Source organism: Adiantum capillus-veneris, chromosome 27, assembly GCF_014529385.1.
Source record: "Adiantum capillus-veneris isolate H3 chromosome 27, ASM1452938v2, whole genome shotgun sequence".
Classification (NCBI taxonomy): Eukaryota; Viridiplantae; Streptophyta; class Polypodiopsida; order Polypodiales; family Pteridaceae; genus Adiantum; species Adiantum capillus-veneris.
In genome coordinates this window covers 119,465,509-119,480,108 of record NC_140957.1, presented here as the reverse complement: position 1 = coordinate 119,480,108, position 14,600 = coordinate 119,465,509, and the positions used below count along the sequence as shown (strand labels likewise).

General features: G+C 42.0%; 1 protein-coding gene across 1 annotated transcript; it reads right to left on the bottom strand.

The window, feature by feature from the left end:
- Nucleotides 1-12,452: 12,452 nt before the first annotated feature.
- On the bottom strand, nt 12,453-14,376 carry LOC147422652 (11-beta-hydroxysteroid dehydrogenase-like). Its single transcript, XM_086502799.1, has 6 exons — nt 14,095-14,376; nt 13,802-13,994; nt 13,600-13,685; nt 13,361-13,492; nt 13,079-13,243; nt 12,453-12,920 (listed from the first exon to the last, which is right to left on the bottom strand). The coding sequence occupies exons 1-6, from the start codon at nt 14,275-14,277 to the stop codon at nt 12,651-12,653; spliced, it is 1,029 nt and encodes a 342-aa protein (XP_086358925.1). The 5' UTR covers nt 14,278-14,376; the 3' UTR covers nt 12,453-12,650.
- Between the last annotated feature and the right edge of the window lie 224 nt (nt 14,377-14,600).

Sequence of the window (14,600 nt, the reverse complement as noted above, 5' to 3'; positions counted from 1 at the left end):
TGCTGGCAAGTCGATGTGCTTTGGGACAATCAGAGTGGAGAGCCAATCCCTTGAGTTGCACAACTGACTAAAGAGGATCACTTTTAGGTCACTATCACATTGCCCCAACTATTCTTCAAAGCTTTGTAAAAGTCCTTTCAAGTCTGAGATGCATCCAAGAATCTGGTTATCAATAATGGCTACACTTTCCTCAGCCATGGTGGGTAGCTGGCTTGACATATCTAGGTCCCCCATTCAATCTTGGTCCCCCATCATTGTATCTTGCTTCCTTGCTTGAGCATTGGCCTCCCAAACCACATGGTTGAAGGCATGTATGCTATCAAGAACTGGGAAAATACATAGAAGTTGAGGAAAGTTCTTTTTGTTGGGGTAAATCCCCATGTGGCCGGTTAGTCTAGGTGCCCGCCCACTATACTTATTCATTATGTACATAATAGAATAAGGGGGCTCACATGTAGAGAGTGAGTTTTAGCCCCTGCAAACACAAGGTCTCCTCTTCTCCTCTCTTCTCCATCGTTGCACACACACTCACATACGCTCCCGCTCGCGCACTTCAACTGGTATCAGAGCTTAGGGATTGGGAGCACCATTGGAGCTCAACGAGGAAGCAGACAGAGAAGAAGCAAAAACTGTAGCACGTTTTTGCAGATCAATTTTGGCCTACCAAAACGTTTTCATTCAAGCCGATTCTCGCATTGATTGACCGGTTTTTCGTCTTCTTCAACTTTGCAGAAGAAAGTTTTCTCAAAATCTTCACCAATTTTGAGATACGTCACTCAGATTGCCTGCACATCTAGGGTACACACGTAAAAATTTTTACAAATCTGTTTTGACCTGTATAAACAGCACATTTTAGGTCCATTCCCAAGCGGCCAAACTGTTTTCGCGTGGGCTACAACTTTGCAGAAGGAATTTTTTGCAAATTCTGAGCGGTTTGGAAGATATGAGCTGAGAGGCTACAGGGTATTCAAAAAGTTGAAGATTATGTATGCATATTGTGGTGATTTGCTACATTCGGAGAGCTCTGATTGAGATTTGTCATTCTCTTGTATTGTGCATTGATGTTTTGCTCTCAGTGAAGAGAGCGTGGGTTGATATTTTCAACACATTTATGCGCACACATTGAGAACAGTTCGTGGATGTATGCATTCTTGTGGACTCTAAGGTTCGAGAGTGGTTTCATCACAGGTTATGTGCATTGACTTATGCGATTGAGCAGATTTTGGAAAGTGTGGTGCATAGATTTGTAGAGATTTTTGCAAGCATTTTTGGCATGATTGTGAGCTAAATTTTCAGCTCATTTGGATGCTCTTTGATACACATTTGGTACATGCTTGATACTCGTTTATATTGCCATGTGGATGCACATTGTGTGTGATTTTCGGCGGATGGTATTCTTCGCCTTGCAATGGCATATATGGGCTAATTTTCAGCTATTTTGAGCATCAATTTGTGTCACATTTTGGTTGGTTTGCATTCAAGTTTATGTTAGTGTATGCTTCGCTTGTAGAGTGCGGTTGATGCACTTTGTGTTTCGGATTACAGGATTGTTTTCCAAGTTTAAGGAGTTGAGACTTTGGGGCAGCTCATGTATACTTGAGTGCGGATTTTATGCATGATTTGCTCATGTTTTTGAGCATGTTTATGGCATGTATGGTTATTATAGTTAGATAGACAAATACTGTCAAAACTCTGCCGAATTTTTCTTGCGAGTTTATTTGTTTATGCGTATGGTTTGCAATCGTGTTTTGATTGCATTTGGCACTCAGTGGTTTCTTTGTCATAGTGTTTTGGCATCGCATTGTGAGAGTGTTTGCTCACCGGATTATGTCATTTGACATACATGTGGTAATCTCTTCAGGAGGGAGATTGTTGATGATAGTTTCATCGATTACCACATAGTGCTCTTGGATTAGAGCGGGTGTTTTGGCATCATTTGAGCGGTTTTTCTCACTTTGTTTCGTTACATTGATTGCCATATTTGATGATACTTCTCTTAGACAGCTTATGCTAGCTTATGTTGTATTTTGACAGTACTTGGTGTATGAGTTAGTCAAGCTTTGGCTATTGTCAGTTGATCGACTTGTGCTTGGTCTTGTTAGAGGTTATCACCATGGATTTGGCATGTACATCATTGTCAGGGTTTGTGCTTTTCCATACAAAGTTTGATGGGTAAAACTTTGAGCATTGGAAAGAAGGTATGCATGATGCATTGACTCAGTTGGGCCAAGTGTTGCCACTACAGGGCATGGATGCTAGGCCAGAGTCAATGACTGACAATGAGTGGGAGGACTTGGATGAGCTTGCACGTTCGACGATCATGTTACACCTTGGTGAGTCTGTCTATTGCATTGGTTTGGATGCATGTACAACTAGAGAGTTATGGCAAAGAGTGTGCAATGCTTTTGGCACAAATGAGTCTAGAGAGATGCCTACAGTCAAAGGACGATCTTGCAGACATAGAGATGTTGTGTGTTGGCATTGTGGTCATACAGGGCATGTACGTAGGCGTTGTTTTCGGCAGATGAGACAGCTCATGAGATAGCACAGGAGGGATGCTATCACTTTGGATGATGTGGGAGCAGATGTAGCGTCTGTGGCTACGCATGACGGAGATGTCGACTTTGCTTCCATGTTTACTCTTGACTTTCTTATGTCGGTTTTTGACGATACATTACCTTCACATTGGATACTAGATGTGAGTGCTAGGTTTCACGTCACACCGAGTCGTGAGTGGTTTAGCACATATGCTAGTGGTATGATTGGCATGTGTGTCTAGATGATGGTTCAGTGCATGACATAGTTGGTGCAAGAGATGTCAGACTATCGTTTCCGAGTGGTGCATCATATGTGTTGCGAGATGTACGCCATGTGCCAGGTTTGACACAGAGCTTGATCTCTATGAGTCACTTACGAGACAGTGGATGCCAGGTAGTGCTAGATGAGCATAGTTTCCGATTGCATCGTGGACAACTAGTCATAGCTAGAGGTGCTAGTGTTGGCATGATTCATGCGATGCGAGTACGTCACGTGCGAGATGGCACAATTTTCGTGAGTACACAGCCATGCAGAGAGATGAGGCATGTCTCCTTTGCGAATAGGTTGCATGATGCTCCAGTTTGTGAGCATGTTGAGCTAGTTGTGCAGATAGTTGTGCAACAGGGCATGTCATTTGTGGATACGATGACGGATATAGATGGCTTAAGTGCTGAGGATTCAACCATGATTCAGTCATTCATGGATATGCTTAGGCCAGAGGCTTCTGATGTATGTGAGTTAGAGCTAGACATTGCTCTTACCACATAGGGTTCAGGACAGACAGATGATCTTGGTGCGCATGTGACATGCGATGGACACGAGGATGGATTCTAGGGATCGGAGTTCGGGTGTCAAGGTGATTTCCATGAGTGGAGTTCTGAGCCAGATTTGACTGAGATGGTCAAATTGGCAGATATTGCTAGGACTGCATCATCATTCGGGAGTCTCATGTACGAGATACTCATCTCAAGACCCGACATTGCATTTGCAGTGGAGCAGTTAGTCGTGCAGTGACTGATGTTGGCCTTGAGCATAGGTGTACTTTGCAGCGTATGGTGAGATACCTGCAGGATGTGTGCGGCTTTGGTGAGGAGTATGGTGTCGATTGCTCTATACTTCCTCTACAATTAGAGCTGGATGCACACAGATTCAGTGAGCCAGTGGGCGTTGGCTGAGGTCATACTTGTGATGGCCTTGTACAGGTTTTGCACGATTTTCTTTTCTCTCTCATGGTCACATTGGCCTTTACGTGGGAGGTTGTTGGGGTAAAGCCCCATGTGGCCGGCTAGGCCAGGTGCCCGCCCACTATACTTATTCATTATGTACATAATAGAATAAGGGGGCTCACATGTAGAGAGTGAGTTTTAGCCCCTGCAAACACAAGGTCTCCTCTTCTCCTCTCTTCTCCATCGTTGCACACACACTCACACACTCTCCCGCTCGCGCACTTCACTTTTGAACTATTAGTTGGATTTCGTACTGATGCTTGCATTCTGAACCCCAATACGGACAATCACAATAGCTAGATTGGACGCTCACATGATACCATTGGGAAGGAGATGACATGCTAAGAATTTTGAACAGAAAAGTGCTTTCCTCTATCACTTGAAGGGTGGTAGGATCAGCCTCAAAACTTTTCAGAATCGCCTCACCACCTGCTAATTTGGATGTGTGCTTCTTGCTTGACCCAACTCGATTAAAATGCCCAGAATTAGCTGCCACAAGTTTAAACACAAGAACTTAGGAGTTGGCATATACAATTTTTCTTAAAGAACTCAAGCAAGGTTCCTCCGATGTAGGTTTTATGCAATAAATCACCCACAAACGCATTCAAAAGGACAAGTACCGATCTATTTATCTTCGCATCAAGCAAAGTATACTTGATATATATTTCCATAATCGTTCAAACAGGTTTGTAGTGTCCACATTCCCATGTACAAATAGACGCCCAAACTTTGGCCACCTTGTTCGCCACATGCATGTGCTGCCACACCAACCGTTTGTCACGTAACGCTGGATATTTTCATGCATTGAATATGTATCCAACAACTGTCTATATCCCAGATTAAAAATCTCCTCAGTTGGTGCTTGCACTAGATTTGATAAGTGATTATAGAGATCAGCTTGCTTGTCCTTAGGGACCTATGAAATGATTTCAACAAGTTGGTTATTAATATTGATAGCAGCCCTTGACACACCAAAGGAACGGAAAGCTATGCAGCAACTACAACAACTGCATACCTACGGCAATAAGTTCTCCACCCATGCCTTCTTGACATGGAACCAGCATAGTAACACATGGCATGCATCTTGTTTTGGGTTGTCGGCTTCATCTTCTCTCCAGCAATGAGGATCCACATTGACCACCTTAAGAATTGCTTCCAGCTCTTGCTGATTCTTGTCAATGAAAATAGCTGCAGGACGAATTTTGCATAGCCTTGCAAAGACCAGCTTGAAGGTCAACTCCAAAGCCAATTTTTCGTGATTAGTGCCAACATCGCTCGTGCATAACATCAGCCATATTGGCATCCCTACACCAATTTGGTTGAGCAAGACTGCAGCATAAAGTGGTAACCCAAAGACATTTTTTTTGAATGTGCTATCCACTGCCCAAGAGTTATGATGAGAGAAACGAATAGCAATTTCAAGCATGTCCTCATCTTGAATGACAAGAATAAACGGTCTCTTCAATTCATCATCTACCCTCGGGTTGTATGGTTGGACAAATATGACCTACAAGCAAGCGCATGCCCATGAACAAAAAAGCATGCAAAATGTGACCAGAAGTTGAGCTCTCAATGGTACCTTCTTCGAATCTTGTAAGCGAAGAGCTTTCGTAAGCATTGCAGTCCAATCATGCTTTGCATGTTCTCCTACAGTAAGGCCACAAGATGCAACATAATATAGATCTGCAAAGAATTACTTGTAAAACGATACGATTCAACCCTTGAGATGCTTTGGGAGAGAGTGAAATACCTTGTGTGTGCATCCGGTGTAGAAACATTCACACTTCTTTTGGTATCATGAAGAACCGATAGATCACACGATCAAGTGTAGATGCATGATCCATGTGAAGGGTTCCTTTGACTTTGATATTTTTGCAACATGCATGCCGGCAAGTGCCTATATCAAACATGTCCTTTGTGCAACATGCAATTACAAATGGATGCACTGGAAGGTGATAAAGGTCTGCACGAGAGCTAGGTACATGTCCCTCATGAGTACCTTGGTCTTTGATAATCACCTTATCAAATTCTTCAAAGTGTTGGACCACCACCTTGAATCCACATCCGCGCCTTTTGGATTTTCGATCTCGTCGCTTGTGTGCATCTTTTCGTTGAATGCTACCCCATCGATGACACATGTATCCTTGCACCCTGTAACATTTAATGGCCTAATAACTTATGTGTAGCGGAAATTAGCATGAACATAGTGGGCATTTCATTAGAATAGATTCCTAATGAGAATTACAAGAGTGCTTGGGTGGAGAGAGCAACAAAAAGCATAACACCTAGTTAGATAGCATCAACAATACTTTCAAAAGAGAGAGAAATTAAGCTATTGACAACAGTTGAGGACCGGATTTGCATGGAGCCGGTCCCCCCTCCAAAAGGCTTTGTATTATGGTTTCTCCCATCAAGAGAGACATTGTACAATACAATTCTTTGTGTTCCTTCAAGACTAGCTAGTGCAATGAAGATGGAAGCTTCATGCACTAAGCAAAACACTTAATCAAACACAACTTGAATTATCCCCGTTCTCAGACCCAAGACCTCACACACCTTCGAAGATGGTGAGAGCTAGCAGGGTATGAGAGTAGATTGAGAGGAAGAAGGAGTATCTTACGAGAAAGATGTACATCTCCTCACATAATCACTCATATGTAGCATAGCTTAGCTTAGTAATTAGCTTGGTAGAGGAGATGAGCATGCATTGAAGCTTGTCTCTTGGTTGGATTTGCATCCACATGCCAAGAGAGTGTTGATGTAGGCTTCTATCTCACAAGCTTGGAGTAGGTGATGAGCTCTCCATTAAAGCTTGGGAGGAGATAGTCTTCTCTTTCTTCACACATGAGCTTGTGTGTGTGTGTGTGTGTGATAATGCCTTGCAAAAATCAGCCCCCTCTCTCTCTTGGGCGAGCCCTTGTTGCTAATTTGGTCTGGCTTTTGCCTCATTGGACCTCCCCAAGTCAAGCCAATGGGTATTAAGCAGCATAAGTGATAGCCTTCTGACATGTGTCCCCCTTTCCCCTTTTGTGAGAGCTTTAGGTAATTAAATAATTAAACTAAACTCTCATTGGACCCCTTTGCCTCCTGGCCAATAGGAATAAGGCAAGCCATGGGGCTTCTGAATGCTCATTGGACCCTTTCGAAGACTGCCCAATAGTCTTCTAGGAGACTTAATTCTCATTGGTTTCTTTTATTAAATGTTTTTAAATTAATTAAACTACATTTACTCTAGCTTAATTCTCATTGGTCCACTTCAAGGGTCTTCCAATAGGAATTGGGCACACCTTGTGGGCATCTGGGCTAGGGAGCTGACATGTGTCCCTCATTCCCTTTGTGTAAAGAGAGCCTGTGTGTGTGTGTGTGTGTGTGTGTGTGTGTGTGTGTGTGTGTGTGTGTGTCTTTATCTCTCATCCCCTACCTTTGGGGCTCGCCCCCTCCAATGTAGGGATGTGTAAATACTTTTAGGGCACACTCAAAGCATCCAATTTCTCCTAGGGTTGACCTTTGGACACAACCTTTGAATTTTGGAACCTTAGCATTTTGGAAGTCTTAATGGGCTGAACCTTAGGGTCTTTTTAGTCCATTGTTGCACATGGCTCTTTTGCAGATGGCCCCCCCTTTGGATCCCTATTTTCCCTCCTTTGGATCCCTAGTGTGGCCGGTCTGCTAGCTTAACCAATATTCTAGCTTTTTCTCCCCTGGCACTTCCCCACATTAAATGATCAGTTTAATATGAGCAAATCATTTAGGAGAATTAGATATTGATTATTATGACATTACCTCTCTCTTGAAATCATAGTCGTCCTCGACTATGGTGTAGAGAAGATAAAGCATATTTATGAGTCCTTTTCTTAGCGGGCAGAGAATCCCTATGTTACCCTACGGCATCATTCCATAATGGATGACTAGTCCATTTGGCGCTTGAGAGCCTGAGGCTGCCGCAGGCATGTCTGCACATCAGTCCTATCAGTCTTCCATAGTAGAGTGACAAGCTCTACTTGGTGTTTGGGAGACTTCGTCTCCACAAACTTGATCTAAGCATGCATACTACTTTATTTTTGTGCACAAATAAAGAAAAAGAGAGTCTTATTAGACAAAAATTTTGTTCATTTTTTACATTTGCTTACTCTTGGGAAGCATTGTAAGCATTGACAAGGTTTAGGTTATCCTTTAATTGTATGCCTTGCATCCATCTAGCATCTTCAAAAGGATAATTCTTAAACTTAATAAGATATCGTCGGATAGTCTTACCGCCTCTTAGTACCTTGTCTTCATGTCGGAGAATGGACTCGGGCTGTACATACCTGGCGGCCCGCCCACTTACCTGGGCGACCACATTGGGCTTTATACCCCAACAACCTCCCACTTAAAGTCCAATGTGGTACTTTAAGTGTGAGAGAAGCTACTATACAAGCTAATATACAAGAGATGTAGAGAAGTGATGTACTACCCTACACCTAACTGCTTGCGAAAATGCGCAAAGCTCTCTGAGGGAAGTCCTTTTGTAAGTAGATCAGCAGGATTTTTTGTGGTGTGAACTTTGACAAGCTGGGATGACTTCTTGGATGGTGCCTTGTGGGCGTATCGAACCACATATAGGGAAGCCACGGAGTTCACACCATTTCACTTGGTCTATGGTCAAGAGGCTTTGCAGCCTATCGAGCTCAACATTCCAACAATGCGACTTCATGGCAAAGGAGCACAAGATGATCAAGAGGTATGGATGGATCGACTTCTTACGTTAGTGGAGCTTGAGTGGAAAAGAGAAGCAGCATACGAGTGCTACAAGAGGAAAGCCACACAAGCGAAAGAAACGCACGACAAGAAACTGAAGGACAAAGGCATCAATGAAGGAGATCTTGTGCTAAGGTATGACAATCGACTTGACAATCGTTTTGATGCCAAATTTGAAACTAGATGGCAAGGGCCATACATAGTCAAGAAGGCTTTCAATTCTAGTTACTATCAGCTTATGGACTTGAATGGTAAAGAGCACTCCAGGAAGGTAAACGGGTATCGCTTGAAGCCCTATTTGAGTCGCCTTCTACCAAAGGATCTACCAAAGATCTGTCCAAAGGCCGCTGTCTCATGTAAGTATTGTTACATGAAGCATGAGTGTAACTCCAACCAAAATTCTAAGGGGCCAAACAATGAAAATCTCGTCAAGGACTCTGAAGCACTCTCTTTGGAAAAGATGCTCTATGATGGTACATGAATATACCATCATCCTGGGGGAGGGCTAATGATAGCCGTTTTTCGGCTCTCTGTAATTGCCATAGTGAGTTACCTCACCCTACCAAAATCACCCAAACACTGTGGCTATCCCTACCATTTCACTATATATAGGCGTGTGTGAGTTAGGAAACTTTCCCCATATTTTCTTAAAAACCCTCAGCTAGCTAGTCACTGGGCTAGGTGAGCCAAAAAAATAATAAAAATAAAAAAATAAAAGTATATTATGGCCTCTTTGTGTGTAAATATTTCATTGTATATATGGCCTAAATATAGGGATTTTTTATAATTATTTTGGTATTTTATTTAAATATTTCTACTTAGGTGTGTGTTTTATTAAACCTATGTACACCTTCTTTCATCCTCTTACACCATAATTATATTTTTTGCCAATATGTACATACTCTAACCTCATATTTTTCTTTTATACAAATCACTCCCACATTTTCACCCTCACCCTCGTGAAAACAAAAAATTGATTTCTACTCATTGGTTACTTTTATTATATTATTTACTTGCATACCTTTTCCTCTTTCACCCAAAATAATTCAAGGAGGGACCATATCATATGATTCCAATATCTTTCCATATCCATAACTCCTCCATATTTTTATTATTATTTTTACTCATTATTCTAACACCATGTGCTCATTGAGCTAAAGTCCATGAATAGTCCATACACTAGTCCCACCATGTATATATTTCTTATTTCACCAATAATCCTCCTCCATGCATGGGTCAAGGGTGACTTGAATGCTTTGTATTATAATATGACAAAGGAGGGGCTCACTCTTGGATGCATTGTACAAATTCAACAAAGGAGAGGGCCACTAAAAGACTTTTGCAGGCATAAAAAACAGACTTTTTGGTGAGAATTTTGGCACGTATCTCAACTCCGAATTTGGAGCGGTGGTCAAAAGAGAAAATGTAGCCCACACTCTGAATAATCACCTCAAATTATTTCATGATTTTTGGAGCTACCAGCGGTGAGCTATGATTTTTTGAGTGGACCCCAATCTGCCCACTTTTCTCACAAGTAGCCTTAGTTTTCTCTCACCCTTCCACACACCTACTCACTCTTACACATCCCTCCCTCTCCTTCCCTCACTCAAAACTGCAATTTCCATGGCTTCTCTCACCCTCTTCACCATTACCCTTCTCTCTCATCCCTATAGTTCTTTTATGAACCTCTACATACATACACCCTCTCCGTGTCTCTCTCTATTGCTTCTATGTTACAATTTCATTTACCTCTCCTAAAATATCTAAAATTCAGCATCTTAACCATGATAACTTCTGCAAATTGAGGATTTTTCATCAACAAATCCTCTTTTCATCGTGGTGGTCAACCGTGGCGGCGGCGTAAAGAAGCGAAGAAGAAGAAGAAGACCAGCGGTCATTTTTTCCACAATCTACACAAGGGTGAGTTCAAGCTTCTTCAAAGCTTCACCATCTCAATGATTCTCTTTTAATTCACCCCTCTTCCTTCATCAAATCAACTCACTCTACCCATTGTAAATGTAACATTAACTTTCTAGTGATTACTAACGACTAACATACTAACACAAAATAGCATTGACCTAACCATAAAAGACACCTCACCTCAAGACATGTATAGTAACTCTCTCTCTCTCTCTCTCTCTCTCTCTCTCTCTCTCTCTCTTCCTTAAAACTTACTTTCACCTTATCTACCATCAATAATGCTCTCTTTTGAGCCCACACCCATGACTCAAGCAGATAAAGAAGGCCCGAAATGTTTTGATATTCAAAAAAATCATAATCCTGATTTGTTAGCTTGTAAATTAGTATTTCCAATAATCTTAATGAGGGGTCTCCAACCTATAAATAGGCCCGTCTCCTTCTTGTAAAACAACCTCCAACATCTCACATAGCACCCCAACACTCTATGCGTGAAGAGAGACTTAGGTGTAGCAACCACTTGTGAGCTTCACTCTTGGTGTAAGAGAAGCCTTCAAGCTACACATTGCAAGTGAGAGAGTGTGAGTTCCACAAATCTCAAAACCACTATTGTACATGCTCCTTCATCATCAATAAATTGAGGTTTGGTGCATCAAAGGCGTGATTCGACGTTTAAATCTTCGTCCTTCCATTTGTGCAATACGGTTTGGTGAATTCAAGGTGACTTGTGTATTTTGAGTTTTATCGGTTGATCTTGATTTTAGAAAGTGTTTTAGTGTGTTTTTCATTGCCAGTTTTGTGTCCATTGTAAGAGGGTATTGTGGTGAGAGGTCTCCCACACCCTAAGACAGTGTGTGTGTGTTTTGGCAATGATTAGCAATCACTAAGCATTGAGTGATTTTTGTACAAGTTCTACGATAGCATCATAACGAACCATCTCCATTTGCAAGTCACAAATAAGGTATTACGCAAGATCCTTTCCTCTCTCTCTTCCCTTTGCTCTAGCTCTCTCTGGTCCATTTCATGTGTGTCTTGGTGTGAAGTTGCTTGTGTGTGTTGTGTGGTGCATCTTCTTGGTTGTGCCAAAATCTCTCTTGCGTCCTAGTTCGCATACCATAACTAGGTGGTGCCCCTATTTTGTTTGGGTTTGGCTGTGGGTTTGTTGTTGTGTTGTGCTTGTGGTTGCCCCAGCTCCAATTGAGTAGCACGGGAGCTTTGAGGGGTGTTTAGAGGTCGCTTCTCTTGTTGCTTGCCCCGAACCACCTCAATATATATATATATATATATATATATATATATATATATATATATATATATATATATATATATATATATATGTGTGTGTGTGTGTGTGTGTGTGTATGTATATGTGTATATATATATACAAATACACACTATATATATATATGTGTGTGTGTGTGTGTGTATGTATATGTGTATATATATATAAATACACACTATATATGTGTGTGTGTGTGTGTGTGTATGTATATGTGTATATATATATAAATACACACTATATATATATATATATATAGTGTGTATTTGTATATATATATACACATATACATACACACACACACACACATATATGTCATATACATATATATGTAGAGAGAGAGAGAGAGAGAGAGAGCTCTTGTCTAATTCACACAATTTCCACAAGTGAAAGGTACAACATTGCTTCTCTTGTTTAATTCACACCATTTGCAGGGTAAATCAATCAAGGCATACTAGTTTAATTTTCACTGGCATCGCCTTTCAGTGGAAAGGGAGGGAAGGGGTTCACCGAGACAGGGAGAGTATACCGAGGGAGTTCAGCCTACAACGGAGTACCTCTCTCTCTCTCTCTCTCTCTCTCTCTCTCTCTCACACACACACACACACACACACACACACCCCAAAGGAAAAAGTGAGTACAATGAGAAAGAGTATGCCGTTTCTCACTCTCTGGCTAGAGAAAGATAATATCAAGGAGCTGATCATACACTCAAAAACTAAACCTATCAACAAAGTTCTCCACAGACAAGCCCATTGCTACAAAGAGTAGCTCTTATACTCAAAATTCATTTCACCTTATGAAAGTCACAAAACACCCACCACATAGCAGGGAATCTAAACTTGTCTACATTCACTAGGCTACATCTGCAATCTAGCAAATAATCAACTCAAATAGTCAATAATATGCTAGAGCAGATCATTCTTGCTCTAATTACTATCAAAGTCTTTGATCTAACTCTGAATCGAAGGCGGGTAGAGTGTCTTTTTTGCGCCCGTTGCATCTAAAATTGCCTTGCTATACAGCTTGCCTTGTGACGACGTCTTTTCGACGTAGAGAAACCGATACATCCAGTCTATGAGCTCGGGTGCAAATACTCTGTACAAGATGAAGACATTGAACCATGCTGGTACTTGCACATATCTCTTCCCTTTCAAAGCTCCCAACACCATGGCCTTCGCACAATTCTCTGCATACTCTACTGGCCAGGGGCCAACTTGAATCTGTGAAACGAATAAGCAAGCATAAGCTACAATGCTCTCTTTGAGCTGACAACTTTCATGACCAAATGCATCAAAATTGAGCACTCGTATTCGACCCCAATTTACAGCAATCATGGCAACAAGCTGAAACTATGCAGAAACAAATGTCTCAATCTTACGTCTCGTTGCTCATCATCCACCACAAGCCTCCCCTCGCGAGTCATGAATTTTCCTTTGGTCATTTCGCTTTCAATGTATCCAGGGGTAACAATGGTGATGCCCACTGCAGGCTCAATCTCTATTCTTAGGGTCTCATAGAAGTTGTATATACCCGCTTTGGCGGCCTGAAAGATTAATGCACAATATAGATTAATTTGTAAGTGCATTGGTTATGTCCACCAATGCAAATGTCGAAAAATGCAGGTATATTTGAATGCTATTTAAGGTCCGTTATTGCTTACATTGTAGATGCTCATTCTTGGTACCGGCAACCAAGCTACCACAGAGGCATTAACGATAATCTTCCCTCTAGTTCGTCGAAGGTGAGGCAGCGCATATAGCGTAGGGTAAATCTGACCCCAGAACGTTATGCCCTGCAAGCAATAATTATATTACCAATACTCAAATGTGGACTCAAATCAGTAATATATGGATAAATTTCGATTAGCAAGTTTCTTATTAATCCAGATTAATAGTATACCATGACAGGATGGAACAAGGAAAGGTCCGGGGCCTCTTCGAAAAGGAAGCTGTGAGATATGCCAGCATTGTTTACCAGATGATCCACTGCAAAGAGGGTTAATTACAAGCTTGAGCTGACTATGTATGAAGTAAAAATTAGCTAATCGAGCTTATTATCACTGTATGTACTTGCGGCATATTGAAATTACAAGAGGACCCACAATGCCCAAACCGCTTGATTGTTTCATCGACAACCCGCTTGCAGTCCCCTTCCTTGGCAACATCTCCTGTGATAACATGTGTATGCATTGCCCCTAGCTTGCTTGCTCTTTCCGCCACTGCCCTTAGCCTCTCTGCCCTTCGAGCAACAAGCACCAGAATAGCGCCGCAACGTGCATATTGATAGGCTACTTGCTGCATGGAAGTGAAACAGCACATATAATCAGCGCTTTCACAACGACAGTACCAAGCGCGATGACACGACACAGACAAGATCCATCAATTTGTGAGTTACCTCTCCAATGCCTGAGGAAGCTCCAGTAATGAGAACAACTTTGCCTCTCACATTTTCCTTGAAGATGACCGTGAGAACGCTTCTGAGGAAGCGCAGGAAATAGACCGTAGGCAAGCAGAGAAGCAGGATGAACAGGCCTGTGGGAGGGATGGCGAGGTCAAGGAAGATTTGAAACAGGTCCATTGCAATATTATGTGCCTCAATTAGTGCGCGCGTGGGTGTGTGTGTGTGTGCGCGCGCGCGCGCGCGCGTGAGAGAGAGAGAGAGAGAGAGCTCTGATGTATATAAACTTCACGTTTTGACGTCGTAGCACTAGCGCAGAATAAAGTGTGTGCGCGTGTGCGTTTGCGCGCTCTTTCCTGGTCTGAGTTGTAATGCTATCACGTGGTCTGCATGCAACTTCTGTTACCGGCACTACGGTAAGGCAGGGTCTATGGAGAGGAAATTTGCTAGCATGGCCATAGGGACTTCTGCCAATGAGGAGTGGAAATTTGCTAGCATGGCCA

What these genes read in the sequence shown, in the direction of transcription:
- LOC147422652 (XM_086502799.1), bottom strand. Translation starts at nt 14,277, where the DNA reads ATGGACCTGTTTCAAATCTTCCTTGACCTCGCCATCCCTCCCACAGGC. An exon ending in AATCAAGCGGTTTGGGCATT is followed by an intron (nt 13,686 to 13,801) that starts GTGGGTCCTCTT and finishes CCCTCTTTGCAG; the next exon opens with TGGATCATCTGGTAAACAAT. An exon ending in CCTTGTTCCATCCTGTCATG is followed by an intron (nt 13,493 to 13,599) that starts GTATACTATTAA and finishes TATTGCTTGCAG; the next exon opens with GGCATAACGTTCTGGGGTCA.